Source organism: Drosophila simulans, chromosome X, assembly GCF_016746395.2.
Source record: "Drosophila simulans strain w501 chromosome X, Prin_Dsim_3.1, whole genome shotgun sequence".
Lineage (NCBI taxonomy): Eukaryota > Metazoa > Arthropoda > Insecta > Diptera > Drosophilidae > Drosophila > Drosophila simulans.
In genome coordinates this window covers 17,836,807-17,863,187 of record NC_052525.2, presented here as the reverse complement: position 1 = coordinate 17,863,187, position 26,381 = coordinate 17,836,807, and the positions used below count along the sequence as shown (strand labels likewise).

Genomic DNA, 26,381 nt, shown 5'->3' with positions numbered 1-26,381 from the left:
GCAGTGCAATGCACGTAAGTTCAAGTAAATTTCAGGCTATACATTTATGGAACTTAGGTTTATTAGCTATTTGTGCATTTTAATGTACTTTGTTAAACTAAAAAATGACAAAAATGATATTTAACAGCCAAGGCAAACGTTTGAAAAGCGCGCCAAGTGCGCCCAACAGCCCGCTGTTAGCCGAAGCGGTTGCGGGCAGGCGGTGTGCGTCCCCGCTAGAGCACTGCGCAGCCCTGGCTGCACTCGCGTGGCATTTCCACTCGCCGCCGCGCACGGTCACACCCGAAAGCATTGTGACACGTCGGAAAGACCAAAAAACAGAATTGGGAAATTAGGAAATAAGTTAGTCAATTGGCATTATCGGGATAAATAGGCGAACGAAAAGGCAGCCACGATGACGTCGCAAGTGCCGTGCTACACGATAATCAACTCGCCGGACCTGGAGGTGACCAACGAGATGCAGCTGAAGCGGGATCTCGAAAAGGGCGACACGAACGTGAAGATCGAGACGCTGAAGCGGGTGATCAAGCTGCTGCTGAACGGGGAGCGGTATCCGGGCCTGATCATGACCATCATACGCTTCGTCCTGCCGGTGCAGAACCACACGATCAAGAAGCTGCTGCTCATCTTCTGGGAGATTGTGCCGAAGACGTCGGCGGACGGGAAGCTGCTGCAGGAGATGATACTGGTGTGCGATGCGTACAGGAAGGACCTGCAGCATCCCAATGAGTTTCTGCGCGGCTCGACGCTGCGCTTCCTCTGCAAGCTGAAGGAGCCGGAGCTGCTGGAGCCACTGATGCCGGCCATACGGGCGTGCCTGGATCACCGGCATTCGTATGTGCGACGAAATGCCGTGCTGGCCATCTTCACCATCTACAAGAACTTCGATTGGCTGGTGCCCGACGGGCCGGAGCTGATTGCCAGCTTCCTGGACACGCAGCAGGACATGAGCTGCAAGCGCAACGCCTTCCTCATGCTGCTGCATGCGGATCAGGAGCGGGCGCTCAACTATCTGGCCAGCTGCATCGATCAGGTGCACACATTCGGCGACATACTGCAGCTGGTCATCGTGGAGCTGATCTACAAGGTGTGCCATGCCAATCCCGCCGAGCGTTCGCGTTTCATACGCTGCATCTACAACCTGCTGAACTCCAGCTCGAATGCGGTGCGATACGAGTCCGCTGGCACATTGATTACGCTCTCGCTGGCGCCGACGGCCATCAAGGCGGCGGCCAGTTGCTACATCGAGCTGGTGGTCAAGGAGAGCGACAACAACGTCAAGCTGATCGTGCTCGATCGCCTGGTGGCCATGAAGGAGCACGAGGGCATGGAGAAGGTGATGCAGGACCTGGTAATGGACGTTCTGCGCGTCCTGGCCGCTCCAGACATCGAGGTGCGCAGGAAAACACTCGCGCTGGCCCTGGACTTGGTCTATTCGCGCAATATTGGCGAAATGGTGCTGGTCCTCAAGAAGGAAGTGTCCAAGACGCACAATGTGGAGCACGAGGACACTGGCAAGTACAGGCAGCTGCTCGTCCGCACCCTGCACACCTGCTCCATCAAGTTTCCCGACGTGGCCGCCAATGTTATACCCGTACTGGTTGAATTCCTCTCGGATACCAACGAACTTGCCGCCGCCGACGTGCTCATCTTCATACGCGAGGCCATCCAAAAGTTCCCCGCCCTGCGCGCCCTCATCATTGAGCATTTGATTGAGGCCTTCCCGCAGATTAAGTCCTCCAAGATTCATCGCGCCGCCGTTTGGATTTTGGGTGAATACGTCGAGGGCTCGCAAATCCTCGAGGTGATTGCCGTCATCCAGCAGACGCTGGGCGAAGTGCCCATGGTGGAGGCGGAGCAGCGCCGCTTGGCCGGCGATCAGACCGAGGAGCAGAAGCAGCAGCAGGGATCCGCAGGCGGCAACGCAGCTGGATCCGCCGCAGAGGGCTCTGGCTCCGGAAACGCCAGCAACAAGGTCACCTCCGATGGAACCTACGCCACCCAGAGTGCCTACAGTCTGGCCCCGTAAGTAATGGCTACGTGTACGTGTACAATGCCACCAATTCAGCTTGAGGCCTTGCATCAGCTTGCACTGATAAAAATGCCTCCAGCTGCTCTGCCGAACTATTCACTATGTTGTTCACTCAGACATGCCCATTATCCATTGTTTGCTGATGAGTCATCGTCATACGTAGCACCTACAAAATAGTTTGTTGTTTATCTAAGTTTCTAACGCTGGTTCATGCTTTCTGCAGGGTGGCCAAGGCGGAGAAACGTCCGCCATTACGCCAGTACTTGATGGACGGCGACTTCTTCATCGGCGCCGCTCTATCCGCCACGTTGACCAAGCTGGCACTGCGCTACGCGGAGCTGGAGACGGAGGCGCGTGCCCAGAATCGTCTGACCACGCAGGTGATGCTGATCATGAGCTCGATACTGCACCTGGGCAAGTCCGGTTTCCCCAGCAAGCCCATGACCAACGACGACACCGATCGCATCTTCGTCTGCCTGCGCACGCTGAGCGAACGCACGCCGGAGGCTATCTCCGTCTTCACACTGTACTGCCGCGAGGCTCTGGGCAAGATGCTGGATGCGCAGCACGACGAGGACCAGCGCATGCTGAAGGAGAAGCAGAAGGCCACCGCCAAGGTGCAGCCCGACGATCCGGTGCTCTTCGCACAGCTCTCGAATGGACGCGACAATCAGCTGGGCGAGAACGTGTTCGAATCCAGTCTGAACCAGGCGCTGGCGGGCAGCAAGAACGCCCAGCTGAGCGACGTGGCCTCGCCGAACAGCAAGCTCAACAAGGTCACCCAGCTGACTGGCTTCTCGGATCCCGTCTATGCGGAGGCCTACGTCAATGTCAACCAGTACGACATTGTCCTGGACGTGCTGATCGTCAACCAGACCAGTGAGTAGTGCATTTCCAGGCGAAAGTTCATCGCTTTCATTCCATAAAAATCACTTTCAGACGACACGCTACAGAACTGCACACTGGAGTTGGCCACGTTGGGCGATCTTAAGCTGGTGGAGCGCCCGCATCCAGTGGTCCTGGCTCCGCACGACTTCTGCAATATCAAGGCCAACGTAAAGGTCTCCTCCACAGAGAACGGCATCATCTTCGGCAATATTGGTGAGTGGCTAATGGATGATTTCGCTGTTAAAGTGCAATCGCAAACTTATGGCACTTAACCCACCAACAGTTTACGAAACCGCCCTGAACACAAATGTGGTGGTGCTCAATACCATTCACATCGACATCATGGACTACATCATTCCGGCCAGCTGCACGGACACCGAGTTCCGCCAAATGTGGCAGGACTTCGAGTGGGAGAACAAGGTCACCGTCAACACCAGCTTCACCGACCTGCACGAATATCTCAAGCACCTGCTGAAGAGCACCAACATGAAGTGCCTCACGCCGGAGAAGGCGCTGTCCGGCCAGTGCGGCTTCATGGCCGCCAACATGTACGCCAAGTGAGTGTCCAGCTGTCCACTAGGGAGTAGCCATCACATTCTTCTCTCAATCGCTCAATTTGCAGGTCCATTTTCGGAGAGAATGCCTTGGCCAATCTGAGTATCGAGAAGCCCGTGGATGATCCCGATTCGAAGGTGACGGGACACATACGCATTCGCGCCAAGAGTCAGGTGAGAGTCGAGCACAAACCATCCTCCGCACATCTGCACGTGGTCATGCGCAACTTTCTAATCCGGGTTCCGCCTTTCGTGTTTCACACAGGGCATGGCCTTGAGTCTGGGCGACAAGATCAGCTCCTCGCAGAAGCAGTCGGTGCAGGCGGCCTAGTGGACGTGGAACTGGACGTGGACGACCAGCCACCAGCAGGAGCGACGTATCTAGACGAACGTACTCGGCCTCCCGCCCGCATTCCGCCAGCTGCAGCTTCTTCAATTTACATTACACGTTACAATTATACATAAAGAATATAATATTATACCTTAACCCCGAGATGGCAGTGGTTTCATTTGACGGGGCTATTTGTTTAGGAATCCAAATTCGGAATCCTTCGATTCGGAATAATCAGTATTGGTTGCATGGTACGATTATCAGTGGATTTATTTTGTTTTTTCCTATTTAACAATAAGTATGTTTGTACTTCCTCTTGCAATAAACGAAAATGTAGAATTGGAACAGATAAAATGGCCAAGTCTTGTATAAGTTATGATAAACAATTGTTTTAAAATCTGAGGAAATAATTGATTGTTTAACCTAGCTAGGGCTAAAATGATTACATTTCTATTGAAGTGCTCCTAAGTAGCTGGCGGCTGGGTAAATTCGTCTTAGGCCTGGAGCATGGGCCGTTTTTCCTTGGCCTGGAGGTTGTCGTTCGTCGTTGCGTAGCCAGTGCCGCCCTGTGAAATAGTCGAGAAATAGTAGCAATGCAGGAAAGTTGTGCAGCTCGCGATGCACTTACTCGCTGCAGGGGAATGATGTCCTTTTCCTTCAGCTTGCGATCCGTGAGCGGATGGATCATGTCCTTTCTGATCAGCCGCTCCACGCACTCCATGGTCACCACATCGCCACTGTAGTAAAGAGGTAAGTATTAAAGGGTTTCAAGACGAAATCCCAGCGAGCACTCACGTGGGACGCAGCACAGCGCAGGGCACCGCGTTGCTGAGCGCGTCGTGGGTAATGGGGCACATGTAGCGCGCCTCCTTGGCAATCAGCGAGCGCTTCGTGTCGCCGTCCTTGAGCAGCGTGAACTTCACATCAATCAGATCCTTGACGCGCAGCGGTTTCTGCGACACCGGGCAGTAGATGGTGGCGTCGGGCTTCTGGGCCTTGGCCAACCCAGCATTGGGGCACTCGGAGGGCAGCCAAAAGCTGGGCAGCTTCTTCTCGTGCCCGTTGGTCATGTTGGAAATCGAGGATGCGGACGAGGATGCAGATGAAGCGGCAGCAGCGGCGGAAGAGGTCGACGGCTTCTCGCTGGCAGCGGCCGAGGAGTGGGCGGGCGTCATCGCTGGCTTCTCGGCATTGACGAAGCGCTCCATGCGCGCCTGCTGCTTGCTGTTGGCCTCCTGGCTCAGTTTATCCTCCTCCGCGCGCCGCAGACGCTCGTACTCCTTCAGCCGGCGGCTGTACTCGTTCTTCTTGGTCACTATGTACTGCAGGATGGCCTCCTTGTCGAACAGGTAGCCATCCTTGGTGATCACTGGCCTGCGACACGGTTGCAGCGTCAGGGAGCAGCAGTCGAAGGATTTCACCGAATCCTTGCCCAGGCGCTGGGCATTCGTGCCGTAGCCGGACTCCGCCGCGTCGCGCTTCTTCTCGTTGTAGGTGTACACGGCTCCGGCCGTGCAGTTACGTGCGTGGCGAGTCATTTCAAGGGAGTTTCCTGGATTTGGCTGCGAAAAACGTAAATAAACTGCTTAAAATAGTTTATTTACTGCCTCAAGTGTGACCGTATCTTGATCGCTAAATAAGCTGAGACGCAATTAAAATCCTTTGAAATCTGTAAAATTAACAGCCGATAAAAACAATTGCTATAAGCCATTACAAAATCTTTTCATCACTAAGTGTACAAAACAACTATTTTTACAGGCTTAATTATTTTTTTTTATATTTTGATTTTTAAAACTGTATAAGCTGCTGTTATTTTCAGCTTAGCTATAAACTAGCTAAAAGTTTGAAGCCATCGATGTGGTATTTTCGGTATATTGCGCGGTATATTCTTTGCAAATAATTCCAAGTCCTCGGATTTCCGGGTTTTTCCTTGATTCCCCCGGATTGTATTGGATTGGCTTTGGGCGGCCGGCGATGGACTACCAGTACTTCGAGGAGGAATCGGACTACATTGATCTGGACGAGGAGGAGGAGGATGACGACGTGGAGACGGCCGGCAGCTTGGACCACAGGTTTGGGCAGCCGAACAGCGAGGATGACTACTATTTCGGCGGGGAGGATGAGATGGAGGAGCTGGTGGTAGATGGACACGGAGTCCTGGAGCTGGCCGGGCGACTCCTCGAGAGCCTGCAGAGTTGCGTGCAGCCATCTGTGCTGCAGGTCATGCAGTATGTGGCGCCCATGCTGCTCCTCTGCCTCCTGTGCCGCCTGCTGTGCCTCCTCTACTCGCAGCGGAGACGCCTCACCAGCCTGGCACCGCTGCACTTGTTTCACTTCGCCTGCGGCTTGATTATACTGCAGTTAACTGTGGGCTACCGACTGCTCCTACTGCTCCTGCTGGCCGCCGTGGGCTACCTGCTGCTCCAGCTGCTGCGGCTGGGGCGAAGAGGAGCTCAAGTTCTGGCCGTGCTAACCGTGGGCAGCCAGTTCCTGTACGAACTGCTCATTTGGCGGCGGCGCAGTGATTGGCCACAGCTGCGCGGCATCCAGATGGTGGTCAATATGAAGCTCATCTCGCTGGGCTTCGACCTGACCGCCAGTGGGCAGCTGCAGGCGAGGATTCCGGGTCCGTTTGCCTACCTGGGCTACATCTACAGTCCGGCCACCTGCGCCTTGGGGCCCTGGGTGAGCTTCGGCTGCTACATGGACTGCCTGGTGCCCCGGAACAGCTGGCTGGTCAGCCTGCGTCGCCTCTTGCCCAACGTGGTGTTCTGCGTGCTGGCCGTGACCGTGTCCAATTGCCTGGCTCCGGCGCTGAGCGACTTCTTCGGGGACAGCTCGCACTTCCTGGTCATGTACTGGGACGCACTGAGTGTGCGCAGCAGCCACTACTTTGTGGGCATCATGGCGCAGGCGCTGCTGGTGGCCTCCGATCAGCGACTGGACGGTGCCACCAAGGAGTCGGACATGCTGGGTCCGCTGATTTCGCAGCCCTGGCGCATCGAGTGGCCGCGCTCGATCAGCTCATTGGTCCGGAGCTGGAACATTCCCATGCACGAGTGGCTCAAGCGGTACATCTACGCGCCCTGCAAGCCCACCGCGTCCAGCTCGAGGGGACGCACCCTGCTGGCCGTGCTCTGCACCTATCTGGTGTCCAGCCTGCTGCACGGCATGGATCTGCGCATCTACCTGGTGCTCATCTCGCTGGCGCTCCTGGCCGAGGGTGAAGCGCTGCTCAGGCGGCAGCTCGCCAGCCTCCTGAACGCCTGCGTCACTGCCAATCTGTGTCCGGGCAAGGAGCGATGTCGGTATAGCCACTGCCCCAGCAAACGGCGATTCAACTGCCTGTCCTACTGGCTGGTGAGGCTCACCAATCTGGCATTCACGGCGCTGGCCATCTTCCACCTGGCCTATCTGGGCGTCGTGCTGCTGGGCGATGGCCTGGAGGGCGGCGAGGATGGCGACTCCTTTCTGTGGCACTGGCAGCAGGCTGGCTATCTCAGCCACTACATCGGCTTGGGCACCTTCGTCCTTTACCTGTTCATCTCGTAGACTCCGCAGGATCCTGCCGGCAAATACTCGCTATGACTGATCTACACGTATTTATTATTGTAATCCCAAGCGTATCCGCTTGTACTTTTTGTATCTTGTATCTATATTCGTATCTTGTAGTCTGTGTGCTGTGTGAGTACTTAATATTAAAGCATTCTGTGAAACGGACGAAGTGGCGCGCTTCAATTTGGGTTCCTCTCAACTTCTAGCTGAAGGGATAACACTCCTGGGCAACTGGAACAAACGATTTTCCGATCCCCAAAACCAACATCCTGCTCATGAAAATGCAATCGAATTTGTTCAAATATTTTTTATTGATTTTTTAATGTATATTTTCTTTGTTGTTGGTTTGTTTTGCTTTTGTTTGTTTGTTTGTTGGTTGTTTTCGTTTGTTTGTTTTCTCATTGAGACAAATATTTATAACAATATTGTAATTTCTACAGATTTTTCGCTTGCGTTCCACCTGCGTTTGTATTTGCCATCCTTTTAGTTTCGGCACGCGATTTATTATGAATCCTTTTCTTTTTTTTTTTTTTGTATCGGGCTGTGGCCTATCGTTTGTGTTTTCATTTACTTTGTTTTTCCGCGCTTACGATTTAGTTATTAAAAGTACTAGCTTAAGAATTATGCAATGACAATAAAAATATTTATTTACTTTGTTGAATGCAACTTTTGTTGGTTTCATTTGCCCTTTTTTCAGCGTTCCCCCTTCTCTGACTTGGCCAAAAAGAGCTGATCTCCTCCAAACTTGCCTTTCTTTTTTTTTTAATTTTGCTTCTGTTTCGGTTTTTAGTTTTCTATTTGTTTACTCTGCTTTCCTCGTTTGCGGAAATTTGGATTCGGACATCAAAAATAGAGCGATATACGTACAGGGTTTCTTATGGTTTTATTTCCGTTTCCGGTGCTTCATTTTGACATTGTTTCCGTTGCGCTACGCTAGATAAAAAAGTTCGATCTTCTGTCCCCGAATTCATCATTAATTTATCGTATTTGTCCGTCCCTTCGTCTGTTTTCTACCATTTCATAACAACAACTGAGTCGATCACAAGAGATAACGAGAGTGTTTGCCATCTATATATATATACAAATATGCATATAGATATATAAATCTGTAGCCACGCGTGTGTTCCGGCCAAGATCGCTCCTTTCCGATTCCCGAGCTGGATTCACGGTAGTGTGCAGAATTGTGTGTGCTTAACCAGGTTCTTTGGGAACAGAGAGGGTTCGTTTAAAATTACGTAACAAAGTGTTTGAATATTTAACTCCATGCCCAAATCCCAGACAATCCATTCGATCTAAGACCTATCCTACAGATACAATTGGCCGGCACACACGCATATATACATACTACACACACGCACACACATATGTAAATCAAGTGAAACTAGCGACTTTTGAACAATTTTAAGTGGGGAGGCTCAGAAAACCCATCTAGGAGGGATACGATACCTCCTATCTGCACATCCCTGCGGGTCTGCGGCTCGGGGGGATTGGGCCTGCTGGTTGACTATATCCTGACCTATGGGCACAACAACAATTCGCTAAGGAAAAACACTTTCGCTAGACACGCACGTCCTGCATCGATTACGAATTAGGTAAAACAAAAGATTTAATTACAATAGGTAGGTGTGCATGCGGGGTGTGGTGAAAGGTCTTAGGTTACGGAAACACAGGTTCGTAGGTAAACTGCAGTATCGTTAAGTTAGCGAGTAAACTAGGGCGTAAACTAAATCATAAACGTAATATTACATCTTTAAATTACAATCATAATTACATTGTGTGTCCGGCAGATAGACCCTCTGTCCGTTCCATCCGGTTCGGTTCGGTTAGGTCCGGCCCGGTTCGGTTCGGTCCGCCTGCTTCCCAACAACAACAACAACACGATTCCCACACTTAATGTACACGCTACCACATGCAGCATCCCATGCGTATAGATATCATGATATGCGGCCGCCGGCCAGCGGCGAGGATCGATCCACCATCGTTGTCCAGAACAGAACGAAACAGAACGGAGCGGAGCGGAGCGCAGTGGTCGCCGTAACCGTAACCGTAACCGTAACCGTGTCCGTTGCCGTATCCGTAACCGTAGCCGTAACTGGAGGCGGAGGCGCAGGCGGCGCCAGAGCCCCGCCCACATTCAATCGTTCTTGGTCTGACAGTAGAGCTCCTTGAGCGACTTCAGCTCCTCGATGAGCGCTTTGTTTTGGTTCTCTAGCACCGCCACTCGATTCTCCAGGCACTTGATGTACTCCTTCTTCTTGCGCCGGCACTCCCGCGCCGCCTCCCTGTTCTTCTGCAGCCGGATCTCGCGCTTGCGGGTCTGATCCTCCGCTATCCCGCTGTTGTCTGCAAATGAAAAAAGGATTCAAGGATTGGATGATCAGTCAGTCAGCAATGTGTGCACATCTCCCAAAGCGGAACTCTCTGTAACTCGAACTGAACTGGATTTCATAGTCGGATGATGGTTTGGATTTGGTTTCACTTCGATGTCAACACAAATTGCATGCAAAAATGATTGAACACAGATCATCATGTTCAACTAAACAATTTGAATATAAACGAAAAAATGCCAGCATGAATGGATCATTATCGAAGTGATCGATTACAAGCATTTGAGTTCATATGCTGCAGGTAGGCGATGAAGCAGTTCCATGGACGCTGATTCATCGCCCACATTCAGCTCGATAACTCGATAACTTCAAGTTGATAGACCCCCGATTCCAGTTCGATTTACGAGTGTCCTGCCAAGTCGCAAGTAAAAGCTAGTTTTTGGAGCGAGGCTATTACTGGTGTTGTAGGACATCCGATTGGACAGGTAGTACGTGGGATCCAACTGCATCAGGGAGCTGTTCGCCGCATTGCCCCCCGCTCCGGTCCCCGCCAGCTGGGAATTGAGCACGCCGTCGGACATGGGAAGCGATGCGCCTGGGATGGGGTTCGATTCGATTTGATTCGATTTCGATTCCGATTCGAGTTCGGTTTGGGGTTTTGATTGTCGTTTGTTGTTGTTGATTTGTTGTTGTTGTTGTTGCGGTTGTTGTTCAGGACATTATTGAATTTTACATATCGTTTTTTTTTTTTGTGGATTGGGTGGAGGAAGGCGTTCGAAAAGAAAACAATGAAAAAAAAAAACAACAATAAAAAATTATAAGAAAACATATTTTCCATTTTTCAGTTTTCAATTGGAAGATTTTGAAAATTCGGATTGGTTTTTTTTTTTGTTGATTGGTTTATGAACTTGAGTGGTGTGTGCGAGCGAGAACGGCGAGCGAGCGAGCGAGATAGGTAGATTGGTTAGTCAAAGAGAGTGGAGAAAAGCTTTTGATTAACGGTTAAAGTACTGTTAGGTGAGACGTTTGCTTGTACTTCTTCATTACTATTTAATATTTGGCATAATGGGTTGTGTGTGTAACAACGGCAACAACAACAACAACAACAGCGATTACAGCAACAACAACGACAGAGAGGCAGCGAAAGAGAGAGAGGGAAGGGCGATAGAGAGAGAGATAGAGAAAGGTGGGGAAGAAGACAGCAGCAATAGTTCAAATGCTTAAATTATTGTAAATATTAATCATTATACTTGCTGTCTTCCCTCCCTGTCTATGTACATGTGTGTGTGTGTGTGTGTGCGAGTTGGTGAAAGAGTGCGCGAGTGTGTGTGTGCGAGTGAGAGGTTTATTTACAGGAGAGAATTGGGAAAACCGTGGAATCTCTACAACGCGTCCTCTTTTTCTGCCCATTCTCGGGCCAAGTTTTCCGGCCTTTTGTTTTTCTTTCGTTATTTTCACTTCGTTAAAGCAACACCAACTAAATGATAATGAGGGTGGTGGAAAGGGGGCGGGGTTCCCGCTTGTACGGCTGCCCTAAATGGCATTCCTAATGGTGTACAAAGGACACAAGGCTGGCAGTCCTTCACAATCTATGCGTTGTATGTACAAATACAGTTGAGATCCAAACAAAAACACTCAATGTTCCATTAGTTTCTACCTCTTTCGTCTGTTTCCATATATTTTTAAGAAACTGTATAACATATGCAAGGCTCAAGGAAATATGCTACCCTCAATTCTGTTCTGGTTGAAATTGTTAGGATAGTTTCAAGTAGCTATAAAGAATGAAGAGCTTCGGAAATGTATATTTAATGATTTTTTATTCTGTCTACAGCTTATTTTCGTTACTTTTCAGCTTGGCTAGGGAATCTTATTGCACTATGAGAACCTTGTATTGCCTTATAAGCAATAGCAAACTAATGAATGTTGCAAATGTTTACCTTCTGTATGTTTACCATATCGATTTCATGAGGATCCAGTGAGCAACTTGGACTATCTAATGCACTTTTTGTGGCACGAGTATAATATTACAGTACATTCCTCTCATCTAGTGATTTTGATATGGATCATTTGCTAAAGCGCACTACAACGAGTGTTAACAGTGTTACTTAGCCAACCGCTACTGTACAAGATGAACGGGAAAGGTGATCATGGGGTTACAAACACTGAGAATGAATGGTGTCTAATGGACTGACCGATTCCGCAGCGTTATGGGAGTTGCTTGGGGGAATGGTCGAAAGATTGCCAGGCGCAAGTGCATCGTGGAATGAACGATGAGGGGCGATCAGCTCGACGATGCATTGGATTGTTAGGCGATGTGGTGGTTTAAAGAGCGACAGAGATGTGTTCGAGTGGGTGTGTGACTGGTGGAGAGATCGTCCCCCGGATTTACCGCTCATGTCCGGACCGCTGATCTCGGTGAAGATCTTATTGTACGACGGCCGTCGCGTCAGCTCGCTGCGGTGGTGCTGGGAATCGTCGTCCGACAGACTCTCGTCGCTGTCCTCCGGGTGCTGCGTGTTCGGTTCGGGCTTGATCTTACACGGAAAGGTTGGAGGGATCTGTGTGCGAGGTGATCGAGTTCATTAGTAGAGTTCGGTTCGGCGGGTGCTCCATGCTCCCCGTTCTACGCACTTTGTTACGCACTTGCACTGCATTGCCAGGTGTCGTGTGGATGACCGTCGAATTCGGCGGCTTGGCCACGTAGACCACCTTCTGCATCGCTGTGGCGGCGGCCAGCGCCTGTTGCTGCTGCTGCTGCTGGGTTCCAGCTGCTGTCTGTATGACTCCCGAGGGATTGGCCTGTATCACGGACTGCACCTGGGGGTATAGAAGGTCACAACGTTAGAAACGCTCGCTGGTCAGGTTTATTGCCCTCAACGGGACTGGCATCGCGAGTTTTGTAGGCTGTATAGTGTAACTAACAAACATCGCAAGTTCTCGATATTCTATTGAATATAATTAAAAGTCCTATGGATGTGTAATTATAGTCGACATCCTTACAACATGTATATGGCGATCTTTTTTCTGTGAGCTTAACTATCATGAAGTTAATATATGTAGTATGTAGTCTATATAGTCAGGAACCATTTAATTTAATACATACATTGGTAAACGAAATCGATTTTAGGGATGTGGAAACAGAACTGTATTGAAATGATTGGAAAATGATGAATGCGTAATCTGTACAACTTTATAATAAACAGCATAGTACTTATAGTTAAAGAACATTAAACTGCCTTCTTCACGGTATTATCTATCCCTATCTACACTCAGTTCCCATACCAAAGGACGCTTTGAAGTGCTTCTGCACTGAAATCCTTGGTAGCCACTTCGGGCTGGGATCCGTGACACCTGACACTCGACAGTTGACACCGTGCACCTGCTCCCCGAATGCTCACCTGCAGTCCGTGCTGCGCCAGCGCCTGGATGGGGTATTGTATGTTGCAGTTGGCGGTGGTGGTCAGCACGGAGGACACTCCGCCTCCCTGGGCGTTGTTCGTCGCGCCCGTTGGACCGCCGGCCGTTGTACTTTGTGGGTTCTGTTGCTGCTGGGGGTTACCGCCGCCTCCTCCTCCTCCGCCGCCTCCACCACCGCCGCCCACCGCTGCCGCCGCCTGTTGGGCAACGACATCGACCACGTCATTGGAGCCCGATGCCGCCGACGAGTTGCCGTTCTCCTCGACGATGCTGTTGTCCATGTTGCCGATCCTGGCGATCTTCAGCAGCACCGAGACGCTCTCCGACAAGTGCTTCAGTTTGGCTACCGTTTCCGCTTCAATTTGGCCAGCTTGAAGACGTTTCTACAATGGGATTGGATTGGATTGCTTTTGGATTACGCTGTCAGTTTTACGCTTCATCAATTTGTCATCCAGATTCTGATACCGATTCAGATTGGAATCCGTTTCAGTTTAAGTTTCAGTTTCAGTTTCTGTTTCTGGGCGGGATTGGCATGGGCTCGTTTTTGTTTTGGGCCGATGACGAGTGTGCGTTGTGATGACGATGATTATATTGTGGCTGTGCTGCCGATTGCTGACTGATGGAACTCAAGTTCCCCCAAAGGAAAACAACAACAACAGCAACAATAACAACAACACCGTGTCGTGAGTATTTCGGTTGAATGACGTCATGACAACGTTGCGCGCGCTTGTGTGCGTGTGTGTTTGTGTGTGTGCCAAGAGGCAACAAAAAAAAAAACAGAAAAACACACAGCACACAGCGAAAAAATCAACTTACTTTCTGATGACATCACTAAAAACGTTGCTGCTGAGAGGCTTTTGTTGTTGTTGCCGTTGCTCGCTCTCTTTCCGCCACTCTCTCACTCACTCCTTTCTGCGCGCGTGTGTGTGTGTGTACGCGCGTTGCACGCTGCGCTGGCAACTTGTTGAAAAGTCGCGGTGGCCAGCCAAATAAATATTTATGTACAAAACAGCAGAGTAAGCGAATCGAAGTTCGAACCCTAAAACTTCAGATACGTTTCGAATGGGGCATCGCGCAAAGGTTTCGTATTTGTTTGCTCTTTTTGGGAGAACCCCACAGAACACACACGCACACTTAAGCACAGCAGCGAATTGGTGCGACAAGTTGGCAGCACGCACACACACAACACTCTCTCGCTCTCTCTCTCTCTCCCGTTCTCGCTCGCTCTCGCTGCCTGTTGTTATCGTTGCTTACGTTCTTTTTTCTATTTGCAGCACCGAAACGCGTTTCTTTTGGCGGCAAAGTCGCTGGCTTGGCGGCTTTCGAACGAGAATGTACGCGTTTTCCGCGGCCAAAGCGATCGTGCGCAGCGATTTATTGATAAAGACCGTTTTTGCGCAAAAATCGTTCGCTTATTGCTGGCTCGCTCGCCTAGTGATGTAAAATAACATCGATGCATCCAGCAGCGATGTTTTGGGGCTCTGTGTTTCGATGTTTTGCTTGATATCGATGTCACACATCGGTCGTTTCACAGAAAACTGTTTGAAAAAGTGTGACCACACTACCAAATTGGTTGAACACTTGGCTAACTTCGTGGTGCGGAGCTTGGCTAAAACTGCGCGAACTTTTTAAAATTCAGTTTGTTATGGGTTTTTTTAAGTTTTTAATACTTAGAAAAAGGGTGTAAATCAATTTTCCTCGGTTTTATTTCGAAATCTTCAAGCACTTGAATTACTTTAACTTCATATCTAAATTTTCCATTTGCAACCGAAATTAAATCCATTGCTTGCCGTTTAATGAATCACTAATTATATTGTTATTCCATTAATTCAACACTAAGAGGTGTTCAACAACTAGCACGAAAAACAAACAATTAGCAATCGCAAAATAACTACTTTTTCATAATAGTTTATAGAACCGCGGATTTTAGCGCGCCTAAAAACTAGAAACTTTGGTCATAGAAGAAAATTGTTGCTCTTTTTTTATTTCGCTAACACTAAAAACAGCCTGTTCACATAAGTGCAAAAAACAATTAGCCTAAATGATGTTCGCGGCTAATTACTTTACAGCCGAATAACTATTGGCTACATGAGCTGGCCATGACGTCATCGCGCGAAAACTTGGCGGAAAGTTTGAGTCGTAAAAACCTTAAAGCCTTAAAAAACAGACCCGAGATTATTTGAAGCCTGCAACGGCTCACAATAAATAGTTAATTAGTGCAATGACTGTGCCCCCGTTTACTTTCCCTCTGAATTATAATTTCCAATTCCATTTGCATTATTTAGGCTGCTTTTTCAATCGACTTCCCTTTGAGTGACATAATAATTGCCATTAATTACGACGTCGCACGAACCCTCAAACGCCCCCAAACCCCTTCGCCACCCACCTCCCCCCTCCCCCCTAACGAGTGTGGACCCCAAACGCCGGACTGTCTGAACCACCGACCTCGTGGACTGACTCACTGTCCAAATCCGCATTACCTCCGCGCCCGGCTGACATCACTGGCTAATGAAGTTTGCCCGGTGGCCGCAGAAAGGAATTGCAAATACGGCTCCCATATTACACTTCTAATATATATCTGAATATATATGTACATACATATATACATATACATATGTACTGAGTACACCTGCGGTCAGCACAATAGCCGTTGAGAGCCCGACCATAAATTGGCTGAAATATGCGGCTTGTGATTTGGCTGCTAAAACGGACTTGCATACCAAACCAAAACGCCTGCACAGAAAGAAATGAAGATCGGTTTCCATTCAAATTAATTTGAAAAGTCTCAACATTATTTAAACCTAAATTTAAAGTTTCATATATAAATTCAAACTATAAACAACATAATAAAAGCTGTTAATTTTAAGTTAATACTGCTTCATCAATAAAAATTGGTTTCTAAGTTATTTGTTTATTTTATTAATAATAATAACCATATAAAGCGCAATTTAAGTAACTATGATTAATGAAATAAGAAATGTCGTTTCTATTAACTTTATCTTGGATTTTTAGTTGCTTAAATATTTATATTTGGCAAACCGCTTTTTCTTGCTCTTGAGATAAAATCACAAAATTAAACAAGAAACGGTTAAAAAAAAAACTTTTAAAAAATTCCCCCATAAAAAGTTACAATAGAATTTCGAACAAACTGATAAAACAATAAAAACACCTTCTTTTGTGAAGCTAATAAATTCTGTAGTATAAACATATTAATATCGCTCATACGACATGTTGGCTGTTAAGCGTTTTCTTTGCTTGTAACGACGTAATGATTGTCGAAACTATTATCCTTCAAAGGATGAGGGTACTTAAGCTGCGGTGTTATTTCGTTTCAAATAGTTGTTGCTTTTCGACATTAGCAGAAAGCTCAGCGTTGTTGCTGTTGCATTTCAATCAATTCCAATCAGTTTGCATTTTGCATTTTGCTTTTGGCATTCGATTTGCTCTGGCCGCACCCCGTTCGCCGCCCCATTCACCCTCCCCCCCCCTGTTTTTGCACTGTGTATTGGCGTACGCAAAATTGACGTCAGCATTATTTATTTTTACTCGTTTCCACTGCGCTGGTGTTTGAATCTGAATCTGAATGTGAATGTGAATCTGCGTCTGTATTTGTGTTTGTGCTGGCTTGTCTTCTGCGAACGTGTTGGTGAATCTCTGTCGCCTTTAAGACACCCCCTCCCCCAACACCCCCCCACTTCGCCCTGCGGCACCTCGTTCTTTCTAACGCTGTTTGCTTGGCTGAATTAATTAAAACTTAAATGAATGTGCAATACGAAAAAAAAGGCGAAGAAAAGAGCCACAACAGTTATTGCTTGTCATGAACAAGCCAAGAACAAGAAGAAGCGAGCAGAAGAAAGCGGGCGAGAAGAGCGAGACAGCGCCATGGGCGACAGGTGTTGTCTGCGTGAGCGACAGAGACAGGGGGAGAATGGGGGGCATTACGTCGGGATTATCATGGAACTCTACAATTTTGATAGAGCCCCATCTAACCAGCTACCGCACCACCAGTTACACCGTGAGCAATCGGAGTAACTAACTCTTATTTGGAATTTATAAACAAAACAATCCAATGTTACTAATCTGATGTTTTAACCCCTTAACTGTATTTTCATTCATTCAACAAAAACTCACGAGTTTTTTTTTCAGTGCGCGCTATCAGCTGGAATGGGAGCTTGTGTTATCATGTCGGCGTAGTTGCCGGATAATTATGCACGACGGCCCCAACCAGTTGAGCTCTCTAAGTGTGCAAGATTAGGAGGAATTCGTGGAAAGGGCCGTTCAGCAACACGTCGCTATCCGCAATTTTTTACTCTCCTTTTTCCGAGTGATTCCCCCATATTAGTCAGCGGTTATTTACGATTGCCCCGATAACTGAGCGATTTTTATAGCAGTGTCAGGGTAATAGGGCTGCACAAAAAAAATTTGGATAAAAATAATAAGCATTTATATCTCATGAACTAAAATTCAGTTGAAACAAGAAGTCAAAATTCCCAACCCAGAACAGGATATTCAAATGTTTCACTCTAATACTATTCGCTCTTTCAACAATTGGATTATTTTTCAATGTTAAACGTATGAATATAATAACTTCAATATTTCCATTTTTTGCTGTGTGCAAACGTTTTGTTTTATCAGCCCTTTTCTTTTCATCAACATTTCATTGATAAGCATAATCCGCGCCTCTCTCTCCCTTTTCCACTTATTTTTTGTCCATTTTGCATTACTCCTCGCTGTTATCCGCATCCACTCCAAACATGCTCTCTCCCTTTCCCTTCCTCTCTCACTCACTGAGGATCAGCACTCGAAAGTGTTTGTGCACTCCCACTACCACCCCCTCTTGCTCACGTTCTCTCTCTCTCACTAGCCAGCTCTTTCGCATTCCCTCAGCACACAGTGGTACTTCCATAACTAGTACAACTTGCAACTAAAACATATCAGAGGAAAGCATTCAACTTACAATATAATTTTATTTGGTGCATATGATTTTGTAGAACGATTTTCCAAGAAACGTTAATAAAAACATTGCATACAGATTATTATGAAATTTTTTGGAAAACGAAGGCATAAAAGATCGAGATATATATATGGCAATGGAATGATGAGTGAACAATTCGTGCTAGCCAGGTCTGACTGTATTTGTGTTTATCGCTTACCCGTTTTGGTTGTTGCTTTGTTGTTGCTGCCTGTTGACGTTTGCTGACTAATAACAATGAAATCTTTGCATAACGGCAAACATAGGCACTACACGACAAAAAAAAGAGTGAGTACAATAACTACAACACCACACACGAGTGTGTTTTCGCTCCGTCTCTTTTCGTTGACCGTAAGCTGCAAAAATTAAAAACCGAAAACCGTCACAGAAGGAATTCAAATGGCTTTTTGTTATTGTTGCTCGTTTTCGTGTCGTTTGCTTTGCATTTCAGCAATTACGTCAAGATTTTTGTTATTTTACTGATTTGTATTTGATTACACGCTCGCACACACACACTCTCAAAATTGTACAGAAAAGCTATAATTATAAACACTGAAGCACTGAAAAAAAAACCTATGTGGCTCTTTGCGGTATATCTTTCGGGTTTTGGCGCTCAAAATTTGCCGCTTTTGAATCGTCACCTTTGTTGTTCTTGTTGCCGCCTTTGTTTTCCCCTTTTCTATTTTGCCGCCTCTGTGCTTGTGTGTGCACGCTTGTGTGTGTGTTGTGTGTGTTTGGGAAGGCCGTCTGTTCTCTACGTAGCTCTAAAAAGCACTGATGATGACTGACTAACCAACGGCGACGCCGGCAGAGCTGCCCCAGCTGAGCGAGCATATGATTTGGAGCTTCGCCTCTCCTCTCCCTATCCGCTCCCCTCTTGTTGCCTTGCTTTGGCTTACCGCTCGCCTTCTCCCTCTCCCTCTCACGCACCCACACAATTGTTTCGTAATTGCTGTTACTCCGTTGGAATAGCTTCTTGTGCTGCAACAACAAAGAGAGCACTGCGCCACGTCAAAGTCGACGTCGTTGTTTTTACTCACCTTCACCCTACACGCACGCACACAACCAGTGCATGCATAAATATTTTTAAATAGCTTAAGCGAGAGCGAGATAGCTGCTGACGTTATCGCCTTAGCGCACAGTTATGGCGTAGCAGAGCTTGCTTGCCGACTCGCTTGCGCACACGCAGTGGCGCCTCTCGCCCTCTCTGTCGCTCGCAGGCGCAGCGAGTGCTGCATACTTTTCGGTGCCGGTTTCCATGACGATTCTTTTGCTGAGAGAGCGTTAGAATGGCAAGCAGGAAGGGAATGACAGTAGATGATTGTGCTATCTGTTATCGCCATCTTTATCACTCAGCGGCTGCCCAAAATTCTCCGTTATAACAGTATAATTGCCTTTTTTAGCTTCATGTGCAAATCAATACATTAAGTGTCTTATAATTGCATTTATGTGTGCTGCTTATATGCGACATAATGTAATATTTGGACATTTGATCATTTTAACTTAAATAACAGCTTGCTATTTAAATTTTAATAATTTCATTGCTCTGTTTTATAATCACTGATGTTTCATGAGATAGATTATCATTTGGCCTGTATTTTGTAAGCTGCCTAATAACTAACACACGCATAATATACAACGTAAAATACACTGTCAAATATGTAAATCGAAATGATTTACTGCCAACCAACATTAACCAACCAATTTATTTTGAAGAGTTTCGATTATAATTAAGGAGAAACCCCATCAGTGCTGTTATTTTCCGCCACTTGTGTGCATGGGCGCGTGCAAAACTTAAGCATATTCCAGAATCCCAGATTTTATCCTGGGTTGTTGGGGTCAAGTCACGCCTTCGAATGATTTCACCTTCGCCCCCAAATACCTAAACCGCTTTTTTGGGCCATCGCTTCGGGCAAACGGGGATAACATTTCACTTTGCCAACGTTGCGAATGCGTAATGTTTACCTTTTTCGCTAACCCCCCACCCCCCAGCCAAATTTCTATCACACGGTATCTGTGTACATACATATGTACATATGTATAACCCATCCCCAAGTGCCCCGCCCCCTTGTGCAGGCTTGACGGGGCGAAAGTTTTCGTTGTCGCGTGTGGCTCACATGGCGTATGCGTTACGTGGTAGCAGACCATATCGAGTATACGCCACGTTGCCTGCCAGTGACAGGCGAAATCCACTCAAAAGCACCGCTCACCCATCGCCGCACAGCATTTAATATGATTTGAAACTGTGATCTGCTTGTGGCATTTATTTAATGGGAATGGAAGCGTTAAGCAAACCGCCAACCGAACCGCAAAGCAAAAAAAAAAAATACAGAACACCTTTACTCCTTTTGCGGGATATTGGCCAACAACTTTAACCCTCGACGGCTCAGCGGGACATTTGCAATCGAAATGATATAAGAAAGATTCGCTTTACGGTTTCGTTAAACTGATTATAGCCAACGGAAAGTTAGCCTATAATTACATTACAAAATTAATCAACTTAAATATGCATCAAAATTGTACCATAATTGCACTCTTGTCGAGTAAATTGCATTGTGCACTACGCCATTTGCGGTTCATGTTTCATCATCCAATTGAGTTAAGTCAAGTTGGACAACTAAAAACATACATATGCACGGAATATTTTGCGTAATTATTTTAGCAGCCAGGAAAGTGTATAATAGCTCTCGATTTTTTTCGTGCTTACTAATTCACAAATTAGTTTTGCCGAAAGTTTCCATTCCTAGGGAGGGGGTGGGGGGTTTTGCCAAAAATAGCGTCACCGCCGTGGGGTTAAGAGCGTGGGCATCAATGACGCAGGCAACGGGCGGGAAATCAGGTGGGGGGCGGGGCATGTGGCACGCAAGTCGCCGTATGAACCGCTAGGAAAAAAGAAGAAAAACAAAGAAAAGCGGAAAATCGAAACGTCACCAGACACAACAACGTCAAGAAGCTGAAGGTGTATTTACGGGCCAAGCCTCCGCCGCTGTCTTCTCCCTGCCCCTGCCCCTGCCCCCGCCCCTCACCTTGCCCCATCCCTGTCCCTTTCGCATTCCCATGCCATTTCCATTACCATTTCCCGGGGGAAAGCTCAGACAAAGCGGTTTATGCGTGGGTCGCCATGTCCGCGTTGATTGACAGCCCTGAAGACGATCGCTCTGTCTTTGTCCGCCTGCCGCAGTCTGTCTCGCTCTCGCCCCCCCCCAGCTTTTGTTTCGCCCCCAAACAGAGAAAAAAAAGTATGCCGGAAAATAGCCCTTTTCAAATACCGGGAAAATCACCTTCATTTGAGTATTTAAGGGCTTTGAAACCGGCTTTTGGCGCCCAAGCTGGCATTCGCTTTGACCTACAAAGGCTTTTTAATAAATCCCAAAACGGACGTAGAGCAAAGAAAAGTTTAAATATGTGTTCATTTATATGTAGAAAATAATCAAGTATTAATTATTATTTAACACGAAAATACATTGAATGTAATAATATACACATTTGAGGTTATAAATCTGCAAAGCTGTCGAAAAGTATGCCACTATATCTGCAAATTGTAAGCCAATTTGCTCAAGATTCCACTTTTGTTGCATACTTTTGGGCTTTTTTTTTTTCATTTTCAGGTGCATCTTCTTGGCTGACTGAAGTCGGATCTTCTAGTTCAACTAAATCACGGCATAAACCCGCCGCCCGCTCCGCCCAAGCGCTTAGATAAACACGCCCACCCACCACCACACGCCCGCCCACACACACGAACACACAAATACATGTGAACACACGCGGGTGTAGTGCAAAAATTGAGTTGACGCCTGGCAAGCAAACTTAAGCTGTCATCCGCATGCCTGGAAAAGCGGAGGAAAAGCGGGGAAAAGCGAGGGAAAAGCGTTGGAAAAACGCGCGGCGGGCACACATGCAATGGGATGGGATGGCTCGGTGATGGGTTTCCGTGAGGTCGACTGGTGTCATGTTTACGCGGCGTTGCCACGCGACAACTTGTTGCACGTCCTGGCCCACCCACTCGTCCTTTCTGCTCCCTCCGATCCTTGGAGCCGCAGTAGGAAACATTAACGAAGTGGGGAACCAGAAATGGGAAGCCAACTTTCAGAGCTGAGTCCACAAAAGGCCTGGTGCCACGCTCGTTACTCTAAATACTATCAAAAAGCCGCACAAATAAAAATATAAATATTAAAGAAAAAAAAGGGGGAAAAACGGGAAAATGACACTGAACATATCAACAGATTGTCAACATGTTGATACCTTTTCCTTTTAATCTGATAAGCCCTTGTTTGCGACATAAAAACGAGCTATTTCGCTATTATTAGAATAACATTTATTGTGCAAATTGCCGGCGCTTATTACGAGATGAAAATTCAAGGGATTTGCAAGCCACTTATTATGTTTTTAAGCCCACAATTATTGGTATTTATAAAGTCTAATGTGAAACCTCTTCAATTAATTGCATGGTGGGCGGATGAAATGAAGCCCAATCCAAAGATGCAGTGCTAATTTTTTAATCATTTGCCAGAAAAGAGCTATACCCCGGGGATAGAGTATCCTTAAGATGGGAAGGTGACGACGGAATATCAACGAACACAGCCCAATCTCTTAATGATTTTAATTAACAAAGTTTACCTCCCATCCACCAACTACTTCCGTCAACTTCATCCCAATCCCTGCCAACCCTGCCACCTCATCCCTCACATGCTCACGAACTTGACCAGCTTTCGAGTGCTCCTCCGGAGCAGCACCTTGCCCAGGGGCTGGCCAAAGCCCTCGAACTGCTGGTAGACATGCAGGCCCCGCACCACCGTGGCATGCACCACGCCCCGCAACCTTTGACCCGCGTACGGTGTGGCCTTCGTTGCCGTGTAGAGCAGCTCCGGGCCCACGGTGAACTCCTCGTCGGGACTCCACACACAGAAGTCGGCATCGTAGCCCTCGGCAATGCGGCCCTTCGAGGCGGACAAGCCGCACAGATTCGCCGGCTCCTGGCACATCAGACGATGGATGTCCGCGATGGTCAGGTTGGAGGGTCCTGGAGAGAAGAGGAGATGAGTTCCTGTACCATCAATACAATTTCAATGTATCTACATGTAATTGTATATATTTGAAATAAATAAATATTTAAAATAAATTATTAGAAAACTACTTTGTAAATTATATATTTTAATTGCATCCGAAACTTGCAATGGATATTCATTGTGATAATGGTAAGCTGAATATTTCAATTTAATTGAAAGTATGTTTTATTAAAATGGCACTGAATGAAATGTAAAACAGATTAAAAACTTTTAATTGTGTCGAAACTTTGTGGTTTCAGGAGTCCTATTTCGACTAAACTAGAAATAATTATTACGTTTGTTGACTACGCCCAATTAAAATATATTTAATTACAAACGTCTGTCTGAGTTTTTCTAGCCTTCTATCCCTATTATGATGAAAGTGGTGCAAACTCTGGCAATACCCTTTCCAGATAATAAATTAACAACCCTTTCTCCAAACGACATATTTCGTAATAAACAAGTTACGATTGCGTGCACAACTTTGGGGGTTTTAGCAGACAACTAGGTGACGAAATTAATTTGCCTCTAACACCAATTAAAATATGCACTAATAAATTTGGCATTGTATGCACAGCAAATAGAACAGCAATAGAACTTCCTGGAACTTCCAGTAACTTCCAGCACGCACACTTGTGTGCATTTCAAATGCAGTCAGTTCTCAGAAATCGAGTAATGCCTCGGCTCATGCGGCGTATACTTGATATTTGCCATTCACTCTCCCTCAATTAGCACTAATGTGGCTTGGATTGCTTACCTCGCCGATTGGCCGCTGTCCAAACGACCGGCAGGCTGAGTTGCAGCGAGTTGATGCCCGGCCACGCCTTCAGGAAGTTGCCACGCCCCCTTCCGCAGGTGAGAGCACGTGCGCCCGGCGTCGCCGGCGAGTGATCGCTGCCAATCATCCGGATGGCTCCGCCCAGCCTCAGAGCCTGCCACAATCGCTCCTGATTGCGACGCTCTCGAATTGGTGGCCAGGTTTTGAACTCTGTGCCGCAATCGGGCACATCCTCGGCCGCCAGGGCCAGGTAATGCGGACAGGTGTCCACCGTTAGATTCCCGCCCTGCCGGCGACACTCCTCCACCAGCGGCAGACTTTCGCCGCTGCTGCAGTTGAGGATGTGTATGCAGCGCCGCGGGTGGCGAACCGCCAGCCGGCAGAGCAACTGCGTCGCGGAGATCTCCATTTGGGCTGGGCGGGTCACCAGGAAAGTGCCATACTCCCGGGGCGCCTCCTCGTCGGGATGGATTTCTGTGGTCAGCGGCAGCTCAGCATGCACCTGTCGCAATGGAAAACGCAAGTCAGAGAAGATGGTTAAGTCCTGTGCAGAAATGGATGCAGTATGATTGCCATGGTTGTTATCTATAGTCTACACTAGTGATCCGCTTTAAAACATCGACTCACCGCTACGACTGCTTCCCCTTCAGCCTGCTCCTTTTCCAACTGGGAAAGAGCCTCCTCCAGCTGAGATTCGTTTACGGCGGGAAATTCCTGAGAGACGGGCGCCGCGGGATCGCACAATGTGCACTGCAGACCCATGACACCGGCACCCAAAAGAGGAGCCAGCTGATCCCCGTTTCCGGGCACTAGTCCGCCCCAGAAACCCACGTCCACGTAGATCTTTCCACGGGCCGTCGACGTTTTGGCCTTGAGATGGGCCACGCTAACGGTGGGTGGTTGGGCGTTGGTGGGTCGGTCGATGATTGTGGTGAAACCACCCGCCGCCGCCGCCTTGGTGGCAGTTGCAAAACCCTCCCAGTCCTTGCGACCCGGCTCGTTGATATGGACATTGGGATCAATCAGACCCGGCATCAGTACCAGGTCCCCGAAATCGTAAACCGATTCGGATTCTGTGTTGTACAAATAGGTGTTGACCTCCTGCGGTGAACGTAGCACTAAGTATGGGGTATTCTAGGTGTCATACAGGTGTGTTATAAACGGAGCATAGACTACGTGTATGTTTACCCCTGCGTATAATGCCCTCTGTGTCCACGATGATGCCGCCATGGATCAGGGCATTCTCGCTGCCATCGCCCAGGAAAATTCGCCGGCTGAGAAACAACAGATCCATTCTAATAGCAGCTGACTACTGAGCGAGTTCCTTCTTCAGTTGGTCTAGTCTACATATTCGTCTATTTTCGGAGATCATGGGAGCGCCTTCTGCTGAAGAGAGCAATTCTTCGAAGCATACCCTGTTCGTGCCGTTGGGTATATCGGACTGAGCTTGCACTTAATATATTATACATATATGTTATTTTTGGAGTATTACAACGCAGTAAGTGTGCAGAATAATTGCATATGTTGGTATAAAGCTGAAATAACATTCTATATAGGTGGCGCCACTACAGAATTTTCTAGAATTTTTAATTTTTTTTTTTTTTTGTAAATTTGAACTTGCATTCTGTGAAAAGGTGGTAGAGGATCTCCCGTTGAGTAATTGAATTCGGGATAGAACTTTTCCGCAGCTCACCTTCTAGTTGCGCCCCCGGTTTTTGGCTTATTAAAAACTAGAGAAGAAAAACAAAAACGTAAAAACTTTGCTGACCCACAGCGGAAAAGGCCAAATCTGCTTAATGAAAATCTAAACGCGCCCATCCACCCACTGTTTTTATTTTTTGATCTGTGCGTGTGTTATCTTTTTGCTGGGCGTTACGTGTGCCGAACTTTATTAAAGTGCTGTGCACAACTTTCAAACGTTTGGTGTGTATTATTTTTTTTTTTTAGCTTGTCGGATTTATTTTGTGTTTGTTTAAATTGTGCAAAATATTTTAATTGGTGGCGCCACCCAGTGGGAGCTTAGCAAACCGAACAGGCAAAGGCAACAGCAAGAACAACGGCAAAGGCAACAGCAACAAGACAAAAGGCGCAAGCGAAAGCGAAAACGAACAAGCAGACGAAAATGAAACCGAAACCAATAACGGGCGCAACGAGACGCATACATACACGCCAAACTGACTCCGATTGCGTGTCTGTGTGTGCCAGCGTGCGTGTCAGTGCGTGCGCGCGAGTGTGTGTGAGCAAGAGGGAGAGGGAGCGAACGAGTGAGCGGAAAGACGAATGCAGCGGACGAGCCGAGTGCCGAAATAAAAGAGCTCCACTTGTTGTTGCTGCTGCACGGGGAGAAAATCCTGTGTAATTGAATGAACCACTAAAAGTAGACTTCATTAGATTACGGGGTCTGACTGATATTTACTGTCCGTTTTATTGGAATGCTAAGATATGGTAATCACGTTCGGTATTTACACAAAGGATTGATAAT

General features: G+C 47.5%; 5 protein-coding genes across 14 annotated transcripts; 2 read left to right on the top strand and 3 right to left on the bottom strand.

The window, feature by feature from the left end:
- The first annotated feature begins 246 nt into the window (after positions 1 to 246).
- On the top strand, positions 247 to 3,967 carry LOC6726342 (coatomer subunit beta). Its single transcript, XM_016172395.3, has 6 exons — positions 247 to 2,025; positions 2,256 to 2,911; positions 2,972 to 3,133; positions 3,204 to 3,477; positions 3,543 to 3,648; positions 3,740 to 3,967. The coding sequence occupies exons 1-6, from the start codon at positions 395 to 397 to the stop codon at positions 3,803 to 3,805; spliced, it is 2,895 nt and encodes a 964-aa protein (XP_016039916.1). The 5' UTR covers positions 247 to 394; the 3' UTR covers positions 3,806 to 3,967.
- Positions 3,968 to 4,049: 82 nt separating this feature from the next.
- On the bottom strand, positions 4,050 to 5,461 carry LOC6726341 (nitric oxide synthase-interacting protein homolog). Its single transcript, XM_016174145.3, has 3 exons — positions 4,601 to 5,461; positions 4,434 to 4,542; positions 4,050 to 4,371 (listed from the first exon to the last, which is right to left on the bottom strand). The coding sequence occupies exons 1-3, from the start codon at positions 5,341 to 5,343 to the stop codon at positions 4,300 to 4,302; spliced, it is 924 nt and encodes a 307-aa protein (XP_016039915.1). The 5' UTR covers positions 5,344 to 5,461; the 3' UTR covers positions 4,050 to 4,299.
- Positions 5,462 to 5,657: 196 nt separating this feature from the next.
- On the top strand, positions 5,658 to 7,525 carry LOC27206339 (protein-serine O-palmitoleoyltransferase porcupine). The gene has a single exon (XM_016172396.3). It carries the CDS (start codon positions 5,780 to 5,782, stop codon positions 7,355 to 7,357), a length of 1,578 nt encoding a protein of 525 aa, XP_016039914.1. The 5' UTR covers positions 5,658 to 5,779; the 3' UTR covers positions 7,358 to 7,525.
- A 1,423-nt stretch (positions 7,526 to 8,948) lies between these two features.
- LOC6726339 (cyclic AMP response element-binding protein B) lies at positions 8,949 to 18,881 on the bottom strand. Of its 8 annotated transcripts, XM_039298022.2 has the most exons (7): positions 18,718 to 18,880; positions 18,258 to 18,432; positions 13,086 to 13,487; positions 12,319 to 12,504; positions 12,077 to 12,245; positions 10,145 to 10,282; positions 8,949 to 9,703 (listed from the first exon to the last, which is right to left on the bottom strand). In XM_039298022.2, the coding sequence occupies exons 3-7, from the start codon at positions 13,383 to 13,385 to the stop codon at positions 9,495 to 9,497; spliced, it is 1,002 nt and encodes a 333-aa protein (XP_039153956.1). In that variant the 5' UTR covers positions 13,386 to 13,487; positions 18,258 to 18,432; positions 18,718 to 18,880; the 3' UTR covers positions 8,949 to 9,494. The 8 variants fall into 8 exon arrangements, with proteins under 8 accessions (XP_039153956.1, XP_039153955.1, XP_039153958.1 ...); XM_039298021.2 differs by having other exon boundaries at positions 18,258 to 18,880; XM_039298024.2 differs by lacking the exons at positions 18,258 to 18,432; positions 18,718 to 18,880 and adding an exon at positions 13,921 to 14,608 and having other exon boundaries at positions 12,331 to 12,504.
- A 3,367-nt stretch (positions 18,882 to 22,248) lies between these two features.
- Positions 22,249 to 26,136, bottom strand: LOC6726338 (allantoinase). 3 transcript variants are annotated; one of them, XM_039298019.2, is made up of 4 exons: positions 25,088 to 26,136; positions 24,527 to 25,033; positions 23,879 to 24,401; positions 22,249 to 23,096 (listed from the first exon to the last, which is right to left on the bottom strand). In XM_039298019.2, exons 1-4 carry the CDS (start codon positions 25,127 to 25,129, stop codon positions 22,759 to 22,761), a joined length of 1,410 nt encoding a protein of 469 aa, XP_039153953.1. In that variant the 5' UTR covers positions 25,130 to 26,136; the 3' UTR covers positions 22,249 to 22,758. The 3 variants fall into 3 exon arrangements, with proteins under 3 accessions (XP_039153953.1, XP_016039912.1, XP_002107298.1); XM_016174143.3 differs by having other exon boundaries at positions 24,527 to 25,000; positions 25,088 to 26,135; XM_002107262.4 differs by having other exon boundaries at positions 24,527 to 25,017; positions 25,088 to 25,207.
- Positions 26,137 to 26,381: the final 245 nt, after the last annotated feature.